At 45.2% G+C, this 22,940-nt stretch overlaps 1 protein-coding gene across 1 annotated transcript in view; it reads left to right on the top strand.

The window, feature by feature from the left end:
- Window positions 1–847: 847 nt before the first annotated feature.
- The window catches only part of LOC123617564 (calmodulin-binding transcription activator 1), a 72,573-nt gene continuing 50,480 nt past the window's right edge, over window positions 848–22,940 (top strand). Inside the window, exon 1 of the mRNA XM_074377515.1 lies at window positions 848–1,002. Coding sequence (XP_074233616.1) covers window positions 958–1,002 — 45 coding nt within the window. The 5' untranslated portion in view covers window positions 848–957. The remainder of the gene's footprint in view (window positions 1,003–22,940) is intronic.

Raw genomic sequence — 22,940 nt, 5'->3', positions numbered from 1 at the left:
ATAAAGTTTCAGTATTTTAAGCCGCTAGAAAAGGGGACAACGGAGCACACCGGGGGCGGGCAACGGCGGGCACGGGCGGGCCGGGCACCCGCGCGAGGGGCCGCGGCGGCGCGGGCCGAGGGGGCGGGGCGCCGGGGGCAGGGGGGAGGGGAAGGGGCGGGGCTTGGCGGGAGGCGCGCCCCTCCCCCAATGCCGGCAGCGACGCCCGGACAACCGGGCCGGCCGGCTCCCGAGCGCGGTGTCCGGCGGACACCAGTCCCGAGGCCCCCTGGTCCCCGCTGAGCCCCGGAAGCGGCAGGCTGCGGGATCCCGGAGATCCCGCCGCTTCCTCCACTGCCACCGGGACCCCACTCTCCGGCAGCGGCTTCCCCGGGAACGTCCTTCAGCCCCGGGAGCACGCGGGAAAAGCCCCAGCTCGCCAATGAGCGAGCGCCTTCCTCATGACGGTCACGCTCGGGGGCGGGGCTTCCCTTCGCCGCTCCCGAGTTCCGGGAACCCCCTTTGATTGGTCTGGACGGCCTGGGAAACACTGCAGTAACGCCCAATCAAAACGCCACGTCTCGGCCTCGAGGAAATATTCCGTGCCGGCCCATTCCTGATTGGGCAGTTCTTTCGGGCTCTGGCCACTGGGAAGCTTTGTTTAGGTCTGGAAGGCGGGCTTTCCTGGGAGTGGGTGGGGAGGGGGCGTTGATTCTTGACCAATCCTTTCATCCCGTTGGGTGGTGACCAGCCAATGGGCCGGATGGATAGGACGCTCCTCCCGGAGAGTAGTGAGACCCTTGGTGCGGGGCGATTGGTGGCGGAAGCGATGAGTGGCAGCCGCACGACCCAACGGGCGCAGTGCGTGGGCCGCGGGGCGGGGCCAGGGCGGGTGCGCGGCGGCGGCGGGGTGGCTGGGCCGGCGGCGGCGGCGGTACGAGGCGCGCGCTCGGGGTCCCGGTCGCGAGGAGGAGGAGGATGTGGCGCGCGGAGGGGAAATGGCTGCCGAAAACAAGCCGGAAGGTAAGAGCCGGAGCGTGAGGGGCCGGGGGCGGCGTGGCGGGCGGCGGGACCCGGCCCCGCCGGACATCCCGGGCATCGGCGGCGCCGGGCGGGAGCGCGGGGGCGCGGCGGCGGCGGGCGGGCGGGCGGGCGCCCCGGGCCGGGGAGGGGGCGGCGGGTGGGGGGGCGGAGCGCGGCTGGGTCCTGAGGTGACTCGCGGGGCGGCGGAGCGCGGCGCCGCACACCCCCACCCGGGGGCGGGCTGGGGCCGGAGGGGCGGGGGGCCGGCGGGCGGGGGCCGGGCCCAGCGAGGAGGAGGAGCCGCGGAGGGAGGGCCGGCGCCTCCCCCACCCGGACCGGGCATCCCCGCCGCTCCCGGGCCCGGCGCGGCCCCCGCCCCCCGCCCCTCGCGCGGGCCCCGGTGGGGGCCACGGGGCGGAAAGTTTATCCACCTCAGGCCTCCTCCGGCCCCGCGCCCCGCTGCCCCGGGCCGGTCCCCGTCGGGGCACGGCCGGCGCTCAGCCTCGCCGTCCCTGGCTCTCGGCGGCGGGGCCAGGCGGACTCTGTCCAGCCTCACCCGCGAGCCCCGTGGGCGCCTCCCAGAGCCGGCAGGGGTCCCCGCGCTTCTCCCCACCAGGGGGACCCACTCCTGCTGAGCGTCCCCGGGCAGAGGGCCTCGTGTGACCCCTCCCCCTTCCCTTCCTGGGAGGGGGCCTGCGCAGCATCCCCGCCCCTAGCAGTCGCTCCCATCCTACTCTTGCCCTTGCACCCCTCGCAGCCAAGAGGGTGGGGTCTCCTTTTCTATGGCAAGTGAGGATCTCCATACTCCCTTGCCCTTTACCTTCTGTGACCCTGATCTCCTTTGGCAGAGGGGTCCGTCTCATCCTCTCCTGTTCTGTGGAATCTTGTGGGGCCTCTGCACACCATCTATTGACCCTTTCGCCAGGACAAGGGGACTCGGGCCACCCGTATTCTTCTTCCCTCACCCAGTGGATAGTGGGGGCCTGTGCAGCTCTGAAGTCATTTCTAAATAGGAAAGCAGATACTTCTTACAGATTAGGCATACTCTCCGCACACTTTCCTGGGTCATAGTGAGCTCATTTCCTGAATACCCTTTGAGTTGTCCTCTGTTTCTTTGGGAGAAACTGGACATTCCAGTGCTCCTTTCCCCGTGTGTCTATCTGCCTTAACACGTCTCTCTCCTTGGAGTTCCTTGCCTGGGTGATGGTTGTTGCCCCATCCAATGTAGGGCAGGGCTTCCATTGTGCTTAGTACTTGAGCAAGAAGGGGACACCATAATGACTCCTGTGTCTGAGAGAAACAGAGGTCAGTTTTTTGCTTCCAGTTTACTCCTGCTCTTCGTGGGGGCATCATTCATCAGTTGACACTATCCCACAGAAAGAGGTTCACGTGCCCTTGTTTTTTAGTGTTCCGGTGACTGTCTTCTGTGCAGTAGGAACCAGACTTTGTACATCCTACATTCAAGAGTCTTTGAACCTTCCCTGGAAATAAACTTCCCATTTCTTTTTTAAGAGAACTCATATCCTCCTTATGGCTTCTGTTTCCCAGTCAGCCATATTTAGTGAGCCTGTTACCTTGACTTTTTCTAATTTTCTTAAATTGTATTCATGTTGGCTGGGTAAGCAGAAGCCATATGCCTTTTCATCCAGAAAAGAGAGTGTAGACACCCATGTCGCCCACGTGCCGTTCGGGAAGAGGTTGCTAGTGTGCTCCTTGTGGTCCTAGAACCTTCCTTTGGCCCCGGTGTTGTGTCTCGTGGGATCCAAACACTTCTTTCGATCTTGCAGGTTTCAGGTGAAGGAGAAATTTGGATGCTTTCTATTTTTTTTGTTGCTCTGGTTCTCTTTTGGCAAAAAAAAATGATGCCATGCATTTGTTTAAATATTTATCTCCATACACACATGTATAGTCATATATTTATAGGTGAAATCACAGCCATTACAGTATATACAGGAAGTTGGAAGAGTTAGACGACTATCTATACATTTTGGGTGTATATGGGGACTTTGGTGTGTAAAACCATAGGTGTATATCACCGTTGTTGGGACACCGTTCTTCAGGCTTAGAAGAATCAGAAGACTCACTGACAAATGGCCAATTCTTACCGCTCTTTCCTTTGTCATTTGTACTGTACTGAATAAGCAGGAAGACATCCTGAGTGTTCACCAAGTCCCTGATGCACAAAGTGTGGAGTGCCTGCCGCTGTGCACCAAAACTTAGGCATTCTGAATTTAGGGGTGGTAGTCTCTGCTTGATTCCTCACAGGGTGAAAAGTTCTCATCTTGACTTCTTTATTGCTGTGTAAAGGAGAGAGATTTCATGTATTTTGGGCAAAGGATAGGAGAGGGTGAGAAGAATATGTGTTTCTGTGACAGAACAGAAATGAATGGCCATAAATATGTCGCTGTTTTATTTTGGCCATTTAAATAATTGAGAGAGTTTGTGCACATTAGGAAGAGGTACCTTTGGGAAAGCCGGTGACACTTTGTGAAAGGGTGGGAGCGATAATGCCCCATGGGTTCTCTGAGTGTCACAGTTTGTGTCTTTGGCTGTTTCCCCTCCTCCGGGGCCCCTCCCCTACTCGCCTCCTGGTTACTGGCTACTGTCACCCAGCAGGAAAGTCTTACTTTTGGACGGGCTGAGTGTGGGGCCTCATCCTCCCCCACAGGCTCTGTCAGGACTGCGCTTTGGGACCTTTAAGTGCTTTTCTAGCGAGGAGATTCTCCCACCTGGAGGACTGAGTCGGGAGCGGGCTTGCTCAGCCTTAGTCGCTGACTTCAGGATGTTGCCCCTCAGTCAATGTTGAGTTATCTAGTGGGTGTAATACCCATTGTCTGCAAGTTGCACTTTTGACCTCAGTTTCCTTTTTTTTTTTTTTTTAAGTTTTTATTCTGTTCAGATTTTGTCTGTATCTGCATTCAGTTTGATGGAATTGTGTATTTTTAGGGCGTAGTATTAATGACCCTTGGAAGACAAGCGTTGAACTCTGCTGTTGTGTTGGAGTGCTCCCAGCAGTCACCTCACCTCCAGTGGTGGACGTCTCCTGCCCCTCCCTGTGCCTCCGGCAGCCTTTTGGAGTTTCCCCTGCCAGCTGGGGTGCTCCCTACAGCAGGCAGTAGAAGGAGAATGGTAAAGGTTAGAGGAACACACGTGAGGTCAGTGTGCTCAGAAGTAAGGCTCCTTTCTGTGTCACCTGTCCCTGTGGGTTATTGGAGATCAGCTTTTCCTCTTGCTCTTCCATTGCACAGTCAGGCTAGACGGCTTCTGTTTTCCTAAAGAGTTTTCTTTTTCACATCTTTCTGTTAGAGCATCACTGTTTCCTCCCTTCATCTCTTACCCACCCACCAGCTTTTTGGGCAAGGTTGGGTGACCCATGGGACATCTTTTCCCTAGTCTTTTTGAAGACCTGACTTATCCTGCATCTGGGAAATGTTGAGTTTCTCCATCTCATTGTGAAGTGGATTCAGAATGGTGATGTGTACACAGCAACCTCTACTCAAGGTCAGCCTGGGTCAGGTTTTCCTTTCCAGAAGAGTAGAGTTGCTCTGGCTTGCTCTTTGCGACATATTTATACATCCTACTTATCTGCATTTTTCCATTTATTTAGTTTTTAGGTTTTCTCCCTAAAATAAACTATTCTGTAGAGTCAGGTGGCATTATTTTAGTTCTCGGTTACGCCGGGTGTGGCCCCTGTGCCCGGCTAGGTTCTGTTTCTTTCTGACTGCTTCTCAGGTAGCCCATCTTGTGGCTTGACATTTTTTTCCCTTCTTCCTTCCCCTGGGCCGCCCTCCTTCCCCGTCTCCTGAGGTTCGGGACGGTACCTGTGTGCAGTTGTACTTCTTCCTGATTTCCTCCTGGAAGAGGCGACAGAAGGTGACTCTGTGTTCTCTTCCTTTCCCTGCCTGGTTGTGCCTGTGGCCCCCTCTGTGGGACCTTTGAATGTGGCCTTGAGAGAGAGGGTGTTTTGACATCTGTAGCCCCATTGCAGCACGTCCATCACTGGGACTCTCCCTGAGCCTGTGTTATGTGTGGAATCTGCGGGCTTCTGTGACTTGGCCTGAGACCGAAGGGGTCTTGTTAGCCTTTTAGTTGGAGTGACACTTCAGTGTCTCTTGTGCTTGCCTTTTTATATATTCCTGTAAGGAATTCTTTCATGAACTTTAATTGTTTGGATTATAATCTTACAAAAAGATACTCAAAGTATACCCTCCCATTGAGCTTTCCTGCATCACTGCAGGAGTGGGGGTGGTGGAGAGGGTGGAGGGCGTCCTGGGAGAGGCATGTAACGGCTTTCCTTCAGACTGTGTGTGTAAAAAAAAGTAGTTAACCTTCTTTCTAAATGTCTAGGTATAACTTTTAGGCCATTTAGATCTCTGGTTGGTTGGGATGTGTGGCTGATTTGAATAGCATCATATAGGTACTGTGTAAAGCATAAAATCATATACATCCTTTATAGAAGGAAATGGTAGAAAAATAATTTTTTCTTATAAATAACTGGTATATTTCATATTGTCACATAGTAAGGACTATATGAGCTGCTGTTACATTTCCACTGCCGGAAAGTGTTGTATCTAAATTTAATGCTTAGTTGTGGGGACCATTCTTAGGCTAGGTATCTGGTATAATTATCACTGCTTTAGTTTATTATGTGACTTTTAGTTCTTTACACTTTTTAATGGCACTGTTATTTGTGGAGTTTTTTTGGGTAAATAGCCTCAGGTTATTTTTGGGTGTAGGTTTGGTATACATAATGATGACAGTAATAATGAAGAACTCACCTCATAAGCACTTTTTCTTTTCCTCCTATACCGAATCAGATTTCCCCTCCACCGTGTCGGTAGAAACCAGTTTTCTTAGTATTTCACTCTTAAGAACTCTGGTTTAGGATTGTTGTAGTATGGGGTTTGGCATTGTCCTTTATTCATGTGAATATGTGACAATATTTTTTGTGGTGACAGGAGATAATGTGTTTCTTTTGTATTTTCGTTATAACAGATCATTTTCTAAAATGTCTGTATCTTCTAGAATCACTTACCATGCCACCTCTTTTTTTCATATCCTAGATGACTTAAATCCTACCTCCCTTTCTTTCACACATAAAGAGGTTTCTTTACTGCCTTTGTCATCATTATTATAAAAAAGTGTTTGTAGATTGACTGTATTTATAGCCTTTCTGTCATTCAGTGAAGAGGGGTGCCCACCATTCTTTTTGTCCTGTAGTACGAGGCAATGTCACTTCTTGTTTCCCTAAGGATAGGGAGATGGAGTGGGTGGGATGTAAGCCACAAGGCAACGGGTGATGGCAGTGTTTGTAACTGGAGAGCATCCTAGGTGAAACACTGTGTCCTTCGGGCAACTGGGCCTCCCCATGTAGGATTTTGGAAATTTTTTTTGCTGCATTAAGCCAGCTTCCTTCTGTCTGTTTGGCTTCATAACAATAAATTTCTTCGGGCAGAGCCAACAAGTATACTGCTTCATTTGGGGCCTTCATTCACAAGGTGGTGTGAGGTCTTCTAGTGTTACTTTGCCTAATATAGTACTGTCTTCAGTCTTTGGTGTGTCTAAGGGTTAGAGTAAGACGTGTTCTGGCTGTCTAGCTCTCTCCATAGAATGTGAAAAAAGAGTGCATGGTCATTTGCCCTGTGTTCCAGATTATAGTGTGTAATCTGTCATTCTTTTCTTTTTGTTTGCTTTTTTTGAATACCTAATCAGGTTCAGGATAGAAATTGATCAGACACTGTCAGATCCTTGTATTTTGTGCCACGTCTGGATGTAGTGTCCATCAGTCCTGCAATGAAGTTGTGTTCCCATCCTGTCTTTAGAAAGGGGGACTGGTAAACTTGCAGATGGCCTTCCATCCCATGATATTTGTCATGTATTTTTAAGGAAAGTGTTCCTCTGTATATGTTGACAATGGACAGCAGTCCTCAATTTTTCACATAGTGGGACAAAGTAAAGGTTTTTTCCACCCATCAGTATGCTGGCTGTGTATTTCTAAGTTTCTGTTGCATCTTTTTGCTTTGAATGCCATTGCTTGTAGAAGGTCATGGGCCTCCTTGTGTAAAGATTGGTAATGCTTCCTGAGCATTTGTTAGCTCATTACCCTGGACTAAAAAAGAAATACTATGTACCCCACTGCAAAGAGAGGCCAAGTGTCAGCCGCATTACTTCCCTTTTCACTGTTTTTTAGAGGGTTGTTCATTTACTTTTTACTGATAAACGTATAAGATGGAATGACCAGAGATATTTTTCAAATGGTTCTTCTACAGTCACCCCAGTGTTTTGCTCATTCTTGATAGAGTTGCATGTTCTCTTATACACCAGTCCTTTGCTTATTTGGAAAAGTACAGTCACATTTTAATTTTTCAGATTTAGCCAGACCCTTCAAAACATGTAACGTATCCCTTTCTGAGACTGTAGCAGAGGGTGGCTGCGAGGGAGATGTGCTGGTTTGGGGCTGTAGTCCTCACTGGGCGCTCTGCAGTATGGTTTTGTAGTTAAAAGTGCACAGAGTGACATGCCTTGAAATAAATGTTTGGAATTGAGTTCTTAACAATTTTAAACATGTTACTACCTGGAGACTAATTAAGTGACATTACTCTCACCACTGATCTCACTTCCTAATGTCATCCAAACTATCTCTCAAAAAAAAAAAAAATCTGAAAACAACAATCATAACAAAATCCCCCCAAAACAAACCTTGAAGGCCAGCTATAACGCCTCTGCAGTCCAGCTGCTAGTTTTTACACGTTGTTAATTAGCTCCGTTTTGTATAGACAGTCTTCAGTGGGGTTGGCAGGTGGCACAGCGTTCAGTCATTTCACAGACCACGCCCCGTCTCTTCCGTCTTTCCTTAGCAGTCACTGCAAGGTAAGATTATGTCTGCAGTCACTTAAAAACACTGGAAAGTGGATTATTTTTTGTCCTTTATTCCACCTACCCATTGGAATGAATACTGGAATTTGTCTTCTCATGGTAATAGTGAATTCCTGTGTCCCTACTTTTGTGTTCAACATCTGTGAGAAAATGAGGAGCTCACTCCTCAAGGCAGCAGTGCCACCAGTCAGGACTCAGACTTTCCCTCTGTAGCCTGCATATCACTGCGGAGATGATTTATACTTTCAGCTAAATCTGTGTCTGTAACAACTGGTAAACGAGATATTTAAGTTTATTTAATTTTTTTTTATAATATACGTTTCATAAGCTGTGTCTGTGATATGCAGATACAAAATTGCAGGAGGTGATCCTGCAGCCAAAAAAAAAAAAAAGTTTAAGAAAGAAGAAAACCCACGAAGGCTTTTTTTTTTTCTAGTTTTGAAAAACAGGTATTAGCTTTTTTTCCTTCATTGAGGTTGATTTAGATTGCCAGAAAGCATTTCTGAAGGTATAGCGATACAGTCAAGAATTAGTCTTTTTAAAACTTAGTTTTGGTTTTTAATTCTTATCTGAAAAGTTATTCTTGAGGATGTGTGTGCCCCACTGGTTTTCTGGGGCATGTGGGTATCAAGCCATTTGGAAAGCAATAAAAAGCTATTGGTACAAAGTGTGAAATTATCAAATAGAAAGAAAATAGATATGATGGTGAAGAAATTACCCATTTATTGTTAAAAATAACCTCAAAGTGAGCTTTGTAAGTATAAATTCAGTTATGCTAAGGAAACAGTGTTGGTGTGGTTGCCATGTTGAAATTGGCACATATACTTACTGTATAAAGAACAGTCCCCCAAATGGGGATGCTGGAAAGATAAAGAAGATGATGGGCTTGATTATTTTACAATGTTGAGTGTTTTTTTCTCTTTTAAAAAGTAATTGAAATAAAATAACCCTTAGTGAAGAAACTGTAAACTTTAATGGAAGTTCAGCAGAATGAAACATTTAAAAAGTGAAGATTGAAGATAAGGATTTTTTATTGTGAATCCACAAGGGGGTAGTGATGTTCTATCAAAGATATTTGTGGTGGAAATGTGAGATGATCTCTTTTTAACATTTTAGATTTACAGATAAAACCAGTATGTTTGCATTTTAACTTAATAAGATCATCTTTTTAAAATGTTTATTGGCACAATTGTTTATCGCTTAAATTAAAAAAAAATCCATTTTGGGTGAATGGCTGTTTTAATCCATGTGAATGGTAAAGAAGAGAGAATGTCCTTGTAGTGTTCTGGAGAGGCTACCAAGGATCTGAGGGTCACTTATTTCCTAAGAATGTAATAATCTTAAATTTCCTGGGAAACATTAGGGATCTAGGAAATCAGTTACTTAAGTGTCTTGAATAGAAGCATTTTAGTAAATTGTGTCTAAACTTCACAGAAGTTTGTATTACTAGTTGTGTTTTTAGTTATGTCAAGAGATGAAAAATGTGAATAGTCCATACCACTAGCTGCTTTTAATGGTTCTAAGTAAATCAAATTTTTATAATCTCTTTTTTATTAGTTCATATTACATCATTAGATAAAAGCATTTTTTTTTCCTCTCACATAAAAATTCCAGTAGCTTGCCTGAGGATTCAGAATTGCTTAAAAATTAGGCATGGTGTGGCAGTGCCAGGTAGTTTTAGTGACAAACTAAAATGTGCTTGAATGTGATGGCCCATGGTGGGAGAAGGATTTAAGGTGGGGATGGGACTGTGTTCTGCTTATTTAGTTTAGAGACACAGCTAACCATCTTTTAAAAATAGTACTCTTCACAATAATGTGAAACACTTTCATGGTTTAGAAGTTATGATTGTTCATGGTGTATACATTGTGTATTTTTCCATGTTTGGTCTAGGGTAAAGTTGTTAACATAGCTTCTCTCTCTCTTTCTCGCCTCTCCCCTTTTCCCTCTCATTCTCTCTCTCCTGCTCCCCTCTTTTTTTCCTTCCCTTGTTTTGAGCAAGGCCTATTTCTATCTTACATCCTTTACTCAATGACTAGTGATTTAACATCCCCAAAGATACACTGTTTCTTCACAGACTACCCTGAGCTCTGCTGGGAGCTGAACTATGACGTCAGTGTTTTCATTCATGTATTTGATTCTTCTAAATCTCGTTTCTTGTTGTGTGTTCCTGAGCTGACTTCTGGCACATGCACAGATCAGTTTACCGTCAGCCCGTAAATCAGTGATAAAAGGTAAAACAAAAGATAAGACGCTGGAGTTGTTTCAATAGAGCCATAGTTTCTCATGCTGATTTGCATCAGTGTAGTTTGGACAAGGTTTCTGGCGAAACAGATTGAAACCTAAAAACAGTCAGTTTAATTATCTCATGATTTTGTGGATTGAGCTGTGTTGTGAGCATATTGACACTACATTTTTGTTCTCCCACGAAGTTCAGAGTGTTACGCTATAGCTCCTTCGTTACAAAGTAGCATTTCTGTTGTAATGGGATTAAATCGGAGGATTCTACTTTGTTTCAGAGAGGTTAGGCCTGCACATTAAATTATATTCTATTCAGATTACTTCTGGAATGCATTTGAATTTTTCTTTTTTACATTCTGTTGCTATTGAAATATTTAAAATAGCTATTGTTTGCTACTTAGATTCTGAATATGTTGTGATTATTATTATGTAACTAGCATGCTGGCCAGTGTGTTGGAGTTAAGTTTCATCTTCCCAGATCACACATTCCTGTAGCTGTTGCCTCCAGTTTCTCCTCCAGGGAGGTCACTGCTTGTAATTCAGTACTGTGTGAGAGCAGTTCTTGAAGAAATCTTGCTTGGCGTTTTCCTCTGCAGGGCCACGTTTGAGGCTGAGCCTCTGCCGTGTGACATCTTTTGAACCTCCTGTAGTTGATGAATGGTGAGCTTTAAAAAAAAAGTTCATTTTCTCTGCTTTGTTGGGGGTCTGTCGACTTTCTGGTTATTTAATTGCCAAGAAACATCTAGAAATAAAATGTGTTATATTTAGAAATCATTTTAGCTCCTTTACGATTTATGGTTGGAGATGATTTGAACTGCAGCCATTTTGATTGATGCCCAGTGTTAGTCCTGAGATGACTGTTTAAACCTCATGACAACTCAGAGATGCTGTCTTCTCCTAGCCTGAGTGAGATGAGAGCTTTGTGTTCTTTTAGGCTGAGCCGAGTTCTCTGATGGGGAACAGAGATTTGTGGTCTGTTATTTAGCTCTCTTTGAGTAGATGCTTAGTAGTCTGACGGAAAAAAAGAAGAGCAAGTGGACATGAATAAGCATTTGAAGATGACTTAAATGACATTTATTATTTTCACTAAGAACTTAATCATTTTAAAATTATATAGATGTAATTTCCAAGGAGGACTCTAATTGTAAATACTTTGAAGAAAGGAATGTTTAATGGTAGAGGGTTTCCGTAAACACTCCCTGTCAAACCCGTGAACTCCTTACTGTGTACTGCTGTAGGATTTATGAAGAATTACGGGTTTTGATATCAGATTTCAAAATGCTGGGAAGTCTCGCTGTCAGGTCAGCATTATCATTTTTGTTTCACCCTGAACTGAGCAGTGCTGGGTGTGTCCTCTGGCCATGAAGGCTGAGGTTTCCTGTGTGGCTTTTAGAAGGAGCCCACTGTGATTCCAGTGTGTACTTTTCTCTTTCAATAGCCAGGAACACTGGCGAATGGAACCAAGGACCCCAGCTAGACGTGTGATTTCTGCTGTCTTTGCTGCCACTTCTGTAGGCCAGGTGCTTGAAGCCTCTTTCTCTGGCCTCTGCAGCCTTCTCTTCCTTACCAGGTCCTAAGTCATCAGTCTTGAGTCTGGAGCAGTGTCCCCTCCAGCTTTTCCCAGACCTCAGCTCTTGTGCAGTGAGTGAGTTGGTAATCACTTTGAGGGTTCATGTGTTGGGTAAAGGGTTGTCCTAGTGATGACCTCCAAAGTTCCTTCCCATTCTGACTTATGATTATAAGAAAATGAAGTTGGATATGTGGGATTTCACTTTAATGGCTTGCTTTGCTGGTGCACAGCTATCCTAAAGACTGTTCCTTTTAAGGTGCTTGCTCCAGGTCAAGAATTAATATGTTGGCTCAAGCCATCTGTGTAGGAGGAATTTAAATTATGGTCACTGAGGTGCCCCCTTTCTGGGGTACAGAGAAGGCTGAATATTTTAGGTCTAACATATGGCAAGTTAAAACCTGTGAAAACTCATTGAAGTTGTTAAAGATGCACAGACAGAAATATTCATGCTGCTTCGTTATTCCCTGTGACACATCTCAAGTCTGTATTCTGATGTGGATGAGAGTTTATAGTTTTGGAAAAATAGACTTAAATAATGTATGATTACAGATGCAAAAGTGTCTGCTAACCTCAGACTTTTTATGTTTAAGGTAGTATTATTTATATTCATTTAGTTTTATTTCCTGAAGTTGATGAATATAACTGTTAAGATGTATCGATTGCTAGACTCTTCCTACTAAGAAACTCGTATGGGTTGGGGAGTTTCGGTGGGTCCGCTGTCATCGATCATGCAGGATCTTCACTCGGGTATACTCCCAGTGCTGCTGCAGGCCTGGCATTTGGAGAGGCCTTGAACGTAATTTATTTTTTGGAAGTTTCTTTCATATTTAAAGATACTGAGGGTTACATTAAAAGTTCCCGGTGTTCTTGTCAGCATCCTCTGCCTCATCCTTTCTGTCTCTGCTGTTGTGAAATGCGCCGGCTGAATCATTTGCTTTGACAGAGCTTCTGATGGAGGTCTCTTCCTCATTTAATTTTATTGATACAGGCTGTTGTGCTTAAGAAGAAAGCCATAACAAGCAGAAGGAGGTGAGTGGGTACTCAACAGTTTTGAAGTACTTGTTTCTCCTCCTAGGGGTCCTCCAGAAATTGATCATAGATTACTTGACCAAATTCAAGGCCCGAAGGTTTATTCCAGGCATTCTGGGAGGTGAGGAACATCAGTCTTTCTCTCCTGAATCTGATTATTCTACAAATGACCCATTACTGCCCTGACGGGTGTCTTCTGATGCAAATCTGGTGATAGTGGCAACCTTTCTAACTGGGCTGAATATCCTTGACAGCTGTTATCTGTCCTCTCCAGGTATTTTTAGTCTCTAGCCTCTGTGGCCATGTCTGGAGGAACTGAGGATGAATTTAGCTGTGCTGGGGCTGCTCCAAGTTGTTGCGGGTGTGCTCTGGCCCCTCCTTCCCCAGACTCCACAGCACTGGCTCTCCGAAGGTTCTTTGGCCTTGTCATTTGATGAAGGAGCTTAGATGGAAATCATTTGTTTAATAAGAATGAAAGAGTCATGATTTTCAGGATGCTTTGAAAAAATACACAGTAGTGAGTGGTGATGGTGCACAGCAGAGTGAATGTACTTAATGCTGCTAAGTTGTAAACATAGAAAGGGTTAAAATGGTAAATTTTAGGTTATGTGTATTTTACCACAATTTAAAAAAACCTTCCAGATGGATTCAAAACCCAGTGAGAAAAGTAGATGTAGGGATCCGAAAGTAAATACATGGCAGTATTTTCATTACTCCTAGTTGACAGGTTGTGCCTTAAATAAAGCATCAAAATTTCTCTCTCTTCCTCTCCCTCCTCAGTTGTGCCTTAAATCATCAAAATTTCTCTCTCTATCATACACACACGCACACACAGACACACACGCTAAATGAAGGACGGTAACCAGGCTCTGAGGTTTGTCTGCACAGAACGTGGACACTAGGACGCTTGATGTCAGGGAGGGGCAGCAGGCCCCACTTTAGGTAGAGCAGTTTTTATTGCAGGAAACACAAGCCACTCAAGTCAGGTTAAGTGAGGTGGTTTTTGTGTAAGAGGGACAGAAGCAATCTCACCTCCCAGGACAGACACTGAAGTGCGGCTGGACAGTCTGGAAGCTGGACCTGGGGATCCTGGAGCAGACCCCTCCTCCAGGGACCCCGGAGCTGAGCTGGGATGACTCTGACAGCCCCCATCTCTGCCGTCCCTCTGGTTCTCCTCGCAGACGAGCTTTCTCACCTCCACGTAGCTTCCTTGCCGCCCCGTAGTCTGCGCGTAGTTGTGGGTGGCTCTTGCCTGTCCTGACTAGTTCCAGCGCCCACTGTCAGCAGACTCTGGTCTTTGTGGCTTGTGTTGAAGGTGTTCAAGGCGGAGAGTTGGAGTGACTCCTGTCAGCCGGTTGCTCTGTTCCCATAGGTCGGGTGCCTGCCCTGGTCTGGTGGATGCTGAAGGAGGGTTGGTCAGGATCCGCTGGACTGCTGATCGCATAGAAGGGCTTAGGTGAAGGAGATGTTATGAGAAGGAGGATGTAGCAGGGTGTCCTGACACCTCAACCTCTGTGTCCACTGAACAGTGTAAAAGAAAGAAAGTTGACTCCAAAATGGATTTCTTATGTTCACTTGCTAGGGCGAGTATGCTTTTTGTGGAGAAAATATTCACTGTAGCTACAGACATGAGGCTGATGAGCCTCAGCCAGCCAGCCTGGCTGTGAGTGGCCTGAGGCAGCAGTGGGGGCGGTCACTGACCCAGGGCTTGTGCTTGGAACGGTGGGGAAGCAGGCAGGACCTGCTGGAACCCGACGGTCTGTGCAGTCTGTGCCCTGGTGGTTTGGGAGATGCCAGTGTCTTCTGAGGTTTCCCGTGGTTCAGGTACTTGGCTGGGCTTCCTTGTCTTTCCCCTTGTGGACCACTAAACCTGAAAGGCCGGAGATGGGCATCCTGAGTAACAGAGGGATATGGTGCCTCTGAAGGCGGGGCGTGGGGAGGAAACAGGAAACAGCCTCTGTTTTAAGCACGTGTGGCCACCTGTATGCACACTTGTTTGACTTTTCCTTCGTATATCCTTCCAGCGTCTAATCTCAGGTTTTTCTTGATTTCTCATCGCAGAAGGAGGAAACAGAATTATAGTAGACAGGCGGAAGGCTGAAAGCGCAGTAGTTTGGAGGTCTGTGTGAAAGGCTGGAAGCCAGCACACCACTGAAGTCTGGGAATATACAGCTGCTTAGTAATTGATGTTTCATAGTGATGACCTTGAGTATGTTCACAAGAGCGGTACTTAGTATGCTTTGCCTAACAAAAGAGGAGAGTGCATATAATGTTTTAAAGAAACATAATCATCAGAGTGGTTTTAGTAGTTAAAAGGATTTGATTCCTTTTTTAATAACAGCTTTATTGAGGTATAATTCATATACCATAGAACTCACCCTTTAAAAATATACAATTAAGTGGTTTTTAGTATATTTACACAGTTGTAAAAGTATCACCACTATCTAATTCCAGAACATCTCCATCACTCCAAAAAGAAGCCTCTCCCCGTTAATAACCACTCTCCTTTCCTCCCTCCTCTCTGCTCTAGGCAGTTAGTAATTGTTCTCTGTCTTTATAGATTTGCCTATTCTGGACATTTCATGTAGATGGAATCCCTACAGTATGTGGCCTTTTGTGACTGGCTTCTTTCCCTTAGCATAATGTTTTCATCTACATTATAGTATATATCAGAACTTCATTCCTTTTATGGTGGAATAATACTCTATTGTATAAATATATTGCATTTTATTTATCTGTTCACCAGTTGATGGACTTTTGAGTTATTTCCACTTTTTTGGCTACAATGAATAATGCTGCTGTGAGCATTTGGGTACGTGTTTTTGTGTGGACAGACGTTTTCAGTTCTCTTGGGTGTGTACTGAGGAGTAGAATTGCTGGGTCATGTGGTAATTGTGTGTTTAACTTTTGAGGAACTGCCAGACTGTTTTCCAAAGTGGCCGCATCATATTACAGTCCCACCAGCAATGTTTGATTGTTCCAGTGTCTCCACATCCTTGCCAGCACTTGTTATTATCTGTCTTTTTGGTTATGGCCATTCTTGTGGATGTGAAGTGGTATCTTCTTGTGGTTTTGATTTGCATTCCTAAAGGCTGACAATGTTGAGCATCTCATCACATGCTTATTGGCCATTTGTATGTCTGCTGTGAAGAAATGTCTCTTTTAGGCCTCTGCCCATTTTTGAATGGAGTTGTTTGGTTTTTGGCTTTTAAGTTGTAGGCCTTCTTGATATACTCTGGATATCAGCCCCTTATCAGATGTACAGTTTGCACATATTTTCTCCCATTCTGTGGATTGTCTTTTCACTTTCTTGTTGATGTCCTTTGAAGCACAAAGATTTTGAATTTTGATTGAGTTCAGTTTATCTGTTTTTTTCTTTTGTAGTTTATGCTTTGGCTGTCATAATTAAACCATTGCCTAATCCAAGGTCATGAAGAGTTACATGTATGTTTTCTTGTCAGGGTTTTATAGTTTTAGCTTTTACATATAGGTCTCTGATTCATTTTGAGTTAATTTTTGTGTGTTGTGAGGTAGGTACGCTTCCAACTTCATTCTTTTGCATGTGGATATCCAGTTGTCTCAATACAATTTGTTGAAAAGACCATTCTTTCCCCATCGAAGTATCTTAGCACCCTTGTCAAAAGTCAGTTGACCGTAAATGTGTGGGTTTAATTTTGGAATTTCAGTTCTACTCCATTGGTCTATGTGTCTGTCCTTAGGCCAGTACCACACTGTCTTGATTACTGTAGCTTTGTAGTTAAATTTTGAAATTAGAAAGTTTTGTCCTCCAACTCTTCTTCTTTTTCGAGATTGTTTTGGCTCTTCTGGGTTCCCTGAATTTCTATATGAATATTAGGATCAGCTTGTCAGTTTCTACAGAAAAGGCAGTTTTGATATTGATAAGGATTATATTAAATCTGTGGGTCAGTTTGGGGAGTTTAAATCCTTTTTATGGATTTGCTATTTGGGAACTAGTACTGGGTGACTCAAGTACCCAAGCATCTTGCCTTTAAAATAATAGATGTTGTTTTAATTTATTAATATAGCAGACTGCCTTGTTGAAAAACTGCAATCCACTGTTAGGCTGGAATTGGACTTTTCAGATTCTGAGAGAGCAAATAGTTATTCCTGTCGCCTGTATAGGTTGGCTTCTTGTGGTGTGTTCTTTGGATGTGAAAGTTTGCTGATGTCTTGCATGTTTAGGAAAAAATGTGGTATTTTGATTGACACCCATTCTGATTAATAGAGAATAAACAGATTCCATATATGAATATTTAGTTATTAAAGAGTTAGAATATGTCCCAATTATATTATGACTTTAAAATTTATGTAATTGTTATTATTATTATTGGAGGTATTGGAAAATATTTTAGGATCTTGTCATCCTGTCTGGGCCCTGTGACTATCGGTTATTGTTTTACTCGTAAGGCAGTTCATTTACTCAACAAATACTAATAAAGTGCCAGGCACAGAGAAGGACAGAGACAGTCCCTGTCCTCACGTAGCTAATGGGGAAACCAACATTAATCAAGGTGCCATGTGCAGTTACAGCTGATACACCTCACTCACCTTCCCAGCACTGTGTCAGGTGATACTCTGACGGCGAGGGTAGTGTATCATAAAGGGATGTGGCTAACCTGCAAGGTTGGAGGAGACTTCTTGAGCTGAACTCTGAAGGAAAATGGGAATTAACTGAGGGAAGAGTGAGGGAAGGAAGTTTTAGGTAATCGGGTGACTGGTTAGTGAGATATGTGGGAATACTCTGGTTATATCTGGCTGTTTATAGCTTTTGAGGAATATCTGAAGACTTGACTCTGGTCTTTACTCCTTAAGTGCCGTGTGACTTTAAGCAAGTAACGTCACCTTCCTGAGCTTTTTTACTTATTGTTTTTTTAATCTTATGAGGCGTTGTGTAACCATTTTTATTTGAGATACTTATTGAAAACATACAGAAATCAAGGCTTTTGACTGATTGTATTTAAAATAATTATTTTTTTGTGACCTTCTTATGGTTGTTTACTTAGGAGTACAATGCTGGTAAATTGACTGTTTTTTGGAACATTCTTCCTAGTCTTTGAAATTAGGGTTTACTTCTATTCATAACACTCCAGAAACGTCCAGTCTGCAGAGGAGCAGATACAGATGCAATGGAGCCCAGGCAGGCCATAGTGAGTACTGTAATCAGGCACTGGGGGGAACCGGGAAGGCTTCTTGGAAGAGGTAGATTTTGACCTGGCATCACTGACAGGGAAACATGATGGTTGGAGGAGAAATCCCAAGCAGAGGAAATGGAGCCAAGGAACAGAGCAAGGCGTGTGGGGTAGGCTGGGATTCCTGGTGCATGTGGGTAGGTGAGCCTGGAAAACAGGTAGGGGTCAGGTTGTAGGGGCCTGGAAAGTCAGACTGAGGAGTCTGGCTGTTATTCTTCCTGCTCTGGGAGAGGCTTTTGGAGGATTGTTTCTGGTTTCCAGCAGAGGAGTAAGATTGATTGGATAAAGCCAGTTCTCCTTTAAGGTTCTAAAAAGGGCCCCCTTTTACTGCTCCAGCTTCCTCTCCACTCTCCAGCCATGTTAGATTCTGATGGTCCCAGGCACCATGCTTCCTCCTGGTTTTAAGCTTTGCACACTGCCATTGCCTTGGCTTAGAAGGTGCACCTTCCTCAAAAACAAATGCACACACACTCACACAGAGGCTCTGTTTTGCTAACTCTGCTTGACCTCTGGGTTTCTGCTTGAATGACTCTTGTTGGAGAAGCCTTCTTGACCTTGCCTCTCTTTCCAGATTGGATTGTGTGCCCTTCCCTGGTGCATCCATAGCACTCTGATTTTCCTGTCATAGCACATTTTAACTGTGTTGAAATTGCTTGTTACTTCTCTTTCTCCTTCAAATAGATCTGCATGTCTAGTGGTCAGAGGCTTGAGTACCTGGTGCCTGGGATGGACTTAGTAAATGACTGTTGGATGAATGAATGAATGAATGAGCAAAGAGGAAGGACTAGAGTTGGGAGAAAATAGCTCCTGGCAAGAATGTCTGCACTTGATCTTAGCCAGAAGGCCGAGAAGCGATTGGCAAGAATGTCTGTAGCAGTGGGTTGGATAAAGGAGCTGGTGTGACTGAGTTGTATGTGTACGTGTGAGAGAGACACAATTTTGTGACTGACTGACCTTGGGCCTTGAGGGATGAGAAGAGCTGAAGGTGATGCCTGCCTTTTGAACCTCAACAGCTGGAGTTAGGTGAGGCCATTAACTAAGATGGGGACTACAGGAGGGGCATGTTTGGGGAGACTGGGTGCAAATGTATTGATTCTGTTTTAGGTGTAATTGGGGTAGTGTTAGCATGTATGCATACTGTCTGTCATTGGAAATGTGGGTCAGTGACTGGGGAGTCATTCCTATCACCTTGTTTTTTCTTCATCATTGAACTTTCAGAGGGCAGGGGAGCCCTGGTGACGGAGACTTAGAGGTCAGCATCTTTGTCACAGGCAGGATGCAGAAGGGTGGTGAGTGGATCTGGAGGGGCAGATGGAGCCTCTGGGAAAGAATGTAAGTTTCTTGGAAGTACAGACCTTGTTTGCCTTGCTCATTGTTACATCTCTGTGCCCAGAACAGTGCCTGTTGGTTGAAAGATTGAATCAGTTCAGATGAATCAGGCGTGGAAATCATAGTAATGGGTGAAATTGTCATGGGAGAAGAGAAAGGACTTGAGGGCAGACATGTGGTGAATGCTTCCATGTAAGTGTCACCAGACAGGAGGGGCCCAGTGGAGACTGAGAAGGAATGGTCAGAGAGGAAATAGAACAAGAAGAACATAAAGTCAGGGATGCTTAAGTGCAGATGGTTGTAAGGAGGTTGGTTATCAGTTGCAATGCTAAGGAGAGTTTGAGTACAATGAAGACTGAGAAGAAGGTACTGATTTTTTTGTCAATTTGATAGGGAGTTGAGAGGATGAGAAAGGGGTAGTGAGAGGGTAGATCATTCTTTCAAGGATTTTGGTGGTAAATGCAGAGTGCTGGTGAAATGGCAGTGAAATGATGATCAAGTCCAAGCTGAGAGAAGAAGTCACTGCACCCTGATGGGTGTCTTAGTTATCTCTGCTGCTGTAACAAATTACCACAAAGTTAGAGGTTTAGAAAAGGACTTAAGTATTATTTGGTCCTGTGGGTTGGGCATTCAGGCAGAGCTTTGCTAGGTCTGCTGCTCAGGGCCTCACAAGCCTGCAGTCAAGATGTTGGCAGGGTCTGGGGTCTCATTGGACGGTCTGGGGAAGCATATTCTTCTAAGCTCATATGACAGTTCTTTGCCATGTGGGCCTCTCCAACATGGTAGCTTGCTTCATCAGAGCCAGGAAAGGAGAGTCTGCTAGCAAGACAGAAGGCTTGATGCACTTTGCCTAATCACGGAGGTGATGTTCCATTGCCATATTCTGTTGTTAGAAGCAATTCCGTGGGTTCAGTGCATGCTGAAGGGAAGGAAGTTATTATACAGGGTGTGTGTTGACATCAGGAGGTGGGGGTCGTGGGTGGTCTGCCATGGTGTTTGTCCACCACAGTGGGGAGGGGTGATGGCACTGGAAGGCATAGGACAGTTCTTCAGAGGCCCTGCAGGGTGCAGATGGTGGGATGGGAACTTTTAGAGAGGGCAGTTTTGGAGGTGAAGTTCCAGGTGAAGGTTCAGATACGTGGTGTTCATGACCCTTCTCAGGAAGCCTTCCCTGCCTTCTCTCCTTGTCCCCTGACAAGGAGGATAGGTGCCTCTTGAAGTGCTCGCTCCTGCTGGATAGATTAACAGCCTGTAGTATAACTGCAGTTGATAAACCCTTCTGCCTTGCTAAAGTTGAATTATTTATCAGCAGATTCTTGGCCGATGGTTGTATCTCTCCTGTTTGCCTTAGGTTGTTGCTGAGGGTCAGATGAGGAGATTCAGGTGGAAGCATTTTATGGAGTGTAAAGTGATTGCAAACAAAAGGTGTCAACTGTACTACTTTCCCCCAGATTCAGTAGAACACATGGGCTGTAGCGTACATTTACTTGGTAACTTGGGTTCATTATGTTGTACCTGAGCTGTGGACCTGGGCTTTCTTTAATGCTGTGGTATTTTAGGACGTTTGGAGTAGACTTTGCTTTTATGAAAAATGACCCCAAACTGCTGCGCCTTTCACTTCCTTGTATCCAGTTTTACTGTTTTTTAAAAATCTGTCCTTGCTGTCCCTTGTCACTCTTGCTTCTCCTTATCTGCCAGTCTCTAGCCATCCTTTCCCCTTCTGATTTGTTGCTTCTGATCTCTGGGCTTGGCAACCTGATAACTAAACTCGTTAGAGCTGGGAGTAGTTCAGTAGTAATCAGGCCAGGACTGTGGGTCCGAGAGCCCTCCCCACAGTGACACATGTGAGCTTTTGTGCGTGGACAAATCCCTTTTGGCCCCAGAACACGTCTTGGCTTCCTTCCTGGTCCTGGCTGTGTCCAGATTTGGTGAGTGCCCCCACCGCCTGTTCCATTCAGGGAAGCGCGGCCGCCGTTGTCTTGGTGGGCGCCTCGTTGTTCTGCTGTGAAGAGACAGTGTCTTCCTCTCCTTTGGTTTTGATGAGGTTTTAGTTTTGGGGCAGTGGCAAGTAGATAGGTGATGGGTTGTCCGTGGTTCATGGGCCAAAGAATGTTTGAGAAGCACAGGAAGTCTTCCCACCAGGCCAGCATCCAGGCTTGTGTGCGGCGTCACGTTGCCGGCCTTCCCCGCGGGATGCTGAGCTCCCAGCCCGGATCCCCGCGTGCGCTTCGGCGCTGCTCAGTGTCTGCGCGTGCTCTGGCTGCTCTCTCAGGGCAGCTTGTGGACTTTTTCCGCACAAACTTCTGTATTGTTTCTTCCTGGAGAAACATTATTACATTATTAGGGAGAGAACCTGTGTTCCTGGGAAATAGCCCAGGAGTCACGTAGGAAGACCTGCTCTGGGCCTCGCTCTGCTCCCTCCTCGCCTGTGGCCCTTGGCAAGCGTCTGTGCCTGAGCCTTGGTGTCTCCTTTCCTAGAGCAGACGTAATGTCTGCTCTGCTGCCCGCTGGAGCCAAAATAAGATTTTATATATGAAAAAGCTTGTTCTGTGTACATAATACCAAATAAAATGCCTTGCTTGTTAGGCTGACACCTTACAGCGCTCTGTTAAAAAAGTTGTCATCCTTAGTGCTAGTAATGAGTACTAGTAAGTGCCACTAAAACACTGTAATTTTAAATTTTATATAGTTTTTCTGAATATATTCTACTAGAATCTATTTATACAAATGAGGACATTTAATAAGTGCTCTTTGATTATTGTCAGAATATTGCATATACTGGCTTCCTAGCCAAATTGAATTTATGAAAATTCTAATGATACTGTGATTCATATCTAGAAAGAATTTTTTCTTTCTGAAATCACTTTAGATATGCTTTACATGAATCTCTGGTAATAGTGAATCAATTAATGTGATTTCTCAGGTCATAAATCATATACTGTAGTATTAGTTCCTGTGTAAGCTTCTTAGACCTTCAACTGTTTTGTGGTCTGTTTTAGCAACTTGTTTGCTTTTGAACTCAATTCTAGGTGTTGAACTCAATTTGAGAGCCTCAAATGGTTTGCGCCCCAATTACCTCAGAGGTTCCTGCTTCACTTTCTTGTGGCACCTGCCCAGCGGTAGGAAGTCAGCCACCTATCAGACATTTTTCCTTTTAACTTGAGCACATACTTTAATTTTGTCTCTATCCCATAGGAGTGTTGTGAGGGTTATTACGGTAGCACTTAAAATGGTATATTTTAAACTTCTTGAAAAGAGGTGATACGTGAGCACAAAATATTTTTGTACCATACCACATAATTTTTTCCCCCAGTAACCTTTGGTGATTTGTGTTTGGGGTACATGTTGGCTCTCTAGTCTCAGAAGTCATTAGCCTGCTTTCCTGGAGGCCCCCGGGCCTGCTCTAGGACCGACTCTGCTCCTCTTTGTCGCACAGGCCTGTGCTCTTGCCGCAGGTGGCGGCGCTGGCTCTGCTGGTGTCCATGGACCCTGTGGAATTTTCACCCCCTTAGTTGTTCTTAGTGGGTCGAAAGTGGCTTTTGTCTTACTGTTTGATTGTTCAGGGACCAGAAGATGGGTGGCAACTCAGGTGGCCTTAGGAGGGGGAGAGGTTTTTAAAAAGGTGAATGGTCTTATGTAAATCCCACCATCACCAGAGCAAGAGATGGGACCACTCTTTCTCC

The sequence above is a fragment of the Camelus bactrianus genome, chromosome 13 (genome assembly GCF_048773025.1).
Source record: "Camelus bactrianus isolate YW-2024 breed Bactrian camel chromosome 13, ASM4877302v1, whole genome shotgun sequence".
Classification (NCBI taxonomy): domain Eukaryota; kingdom Metazoa; phylum Chordata; class Mammalia; order Artiodactyla; family Camelidae; genus Camelus; species Camelus bactrianus.
This window is presented reverse-complemented; position numbering and strand designations above follow the sequence as displayed.